Here is a 1,844-nt window from a genome sequence, read left to right as displayed (position 1 = left end):
CCACCCTCCCTTCCCCCTTCTTCCCTCCCCCTGATTCTCTTTCTCCCTCTCGTCGCTCTCTTTCTTTTTTTTTCTTTTTATTTTATTTTATAATTTTTTTAATTAGGGAGTAATTTGGTAATAAAAATAAAAAATTTGGTAAAAAGGACAATTTTAAAACAAATTGAAACTTTCGGGACCATTTTGTAACAAAAAAAAAGGCCGGAGACAAAACAAATTTTTTACCTCTACATTAGGGACCAAAATCGTACTTAACCCTTATCATTATTAGATATATAATTATTCACGTGTCTCTTCTGTTTAGAATTGATACTCAAATTTTTTCTTGATAAAAAATTTATTCTTTAAACTGGTCATTGAAAAATTTGTTAATTATATTAGTCCTTAAAAGATACCATTATAGTCAAATCAATTATTCCATCCGTTAAGTGATGACATATCACATTAAAAACCACGTGGTATGACTACATAGTAAGTTAATGACACATGCACAAAAAACTTGGTTGACATGTTCATGGTTACAATTTGTTGATCAATCATTTTGTGATATATGGCATTAACTTGCCATATTGGCATGCCGAGGTGGAGTTAGAAATTTTTTTGGGAGAGGCAACATGAAAGATATAAATTAAGAAGAGAAAAAAATTAAAAGTTAAAAGGAGGCCAAACTAAAAATTAAGAACTTATACATACAAATTATTAATTTTAGGAGGTCATTGTCCTATTCCTTCTAATGTGGTTCAGCCACTGTCGACATGCTCCGTGATACATCATTGTTTAATTTATTGAAGGATCAGTTTGACTTATAATTATATCTTTCAGTGATTAATATAATTAATAAAATCTTTCGAAAAAATTTGAAGAATGAATTATCTTTTAAGAAGGAATATGATGAGTATTAATTCCTACTTAATTACCTAAATTTTTAGAGTTCGATTCTTTTAGCATAAAGTAAAGTAAAATAGACCTATACTATACATAATTCATGCTTCAAATTAAAACGAGAATTTTAGATAAAGAATGTGATAGATATATAGTCATTAGTATACTTGTACTAGCAATTAGATTTTGTTCAATTTTTGACATGTTAGGCGAAAGTATGAGTTGTTGCAATTTACGGGTGGTGACAACAAATCACAACCTTGTCAAGCAAGTAATTCATCACCGGTTCAAAGTGATTCTCCTTCATTCAGTGATTCTCCGATGGACAAGAAGCAACACGAAAAACATAAACATCGAATTGGGAATGCATTGCGACATAATTGGGGAAAGAAAGATCACGAGAATAAAACTCCAAAGAAAACCAACTCATCATTGGTAAAGTTTATATTCTTAAACCTCTTTAATTGGTTTTAATTCAACTTAATCATGTGGTTTCTTAGCTTCTTTATTGTTATATATATATAGGCAGGTATGGTTGAATTTGTTGGATTAATTAAGGTTAATGTGGTAAAAGGCACTAACTTGGTTGTTCGAGATGTAGTGTCTAGTGACCCTTATGTTGTCCTTTCTTTGGGTGACCAAGTAAGCATTTTTTTTTTATCTTAAAAACAAATGGAATTTGCTTCTAACAAAGAGTTATTATATTTTAACACTTTCAATATTTATTCTTGTAGTCAGTAAAAACACGTGTCATAAAGAAGAGTTTGAATCCAGTGTGGAATGAAAGCCTAATGTTGTCAATTCCAGAAAATATTCCTCCCCTTAAAGTGGTAAGTTCAAAAGGAGAAAATATTTAATTTGGACCTAAAGACTAAAGTTATATTTAAGTTTTAATTTAATTCTTAAAATTTTAATTGTCTTAATTTAATTTTTTAAATTTTTAAATTTTAATCATGTTAATT

The 1,844-nt window shown here is 29.1% G+C and overlaps 1 protein-coding gene across 1 annotated transcript in view; it reads left to right on the top strand.

Annotated features, from left to right (window-relative positions):
• Positions 1-1,844, top strand: part of LOC107611604 (probable ADP-ribosylation factor GTPase-activating protein AGD11) — an 18,722-nt gene that overhangs the window by 14,093 nt on the left and 2,785 nt on the right. The window contains exons 7-9 of the mRNA XM_021109778.1: positions 1,092-1,317; positions 1,408-1,524; positions 1,617-1,712. Coding sequence (XP_020965437.1) covers positions 1,092-1,317; positions 1,408-1,524; positions 1,617-1,712 — 439 coding nt within the window. The remainder of the gene's footprint in view (positions 1-1,091; positions 1,318-1,407; positions 1,525-1,616; positions 1,713-1,844) is intronic.

Source organism: Arachis ipaensis, chromosome B08 (genome assembly GCF_000816755.2).
Source record: "Arachis ipaensis cultivar K30076 chromosome B08, Araip1.1, whole genome shotgun sequence".
NCBI classification, from domain to species: Eukaryota; Viridiplantae; Streptophyta; class Magnoliopsida; order Fabales; family Fabaceae; genus Arachis; species Arachis ipaensis.
The sequence above is the reverse complement of the archived record's forward strand: the minus strand, read 5'-3'. Positions and strand labels throughout refer to the sequence as shown.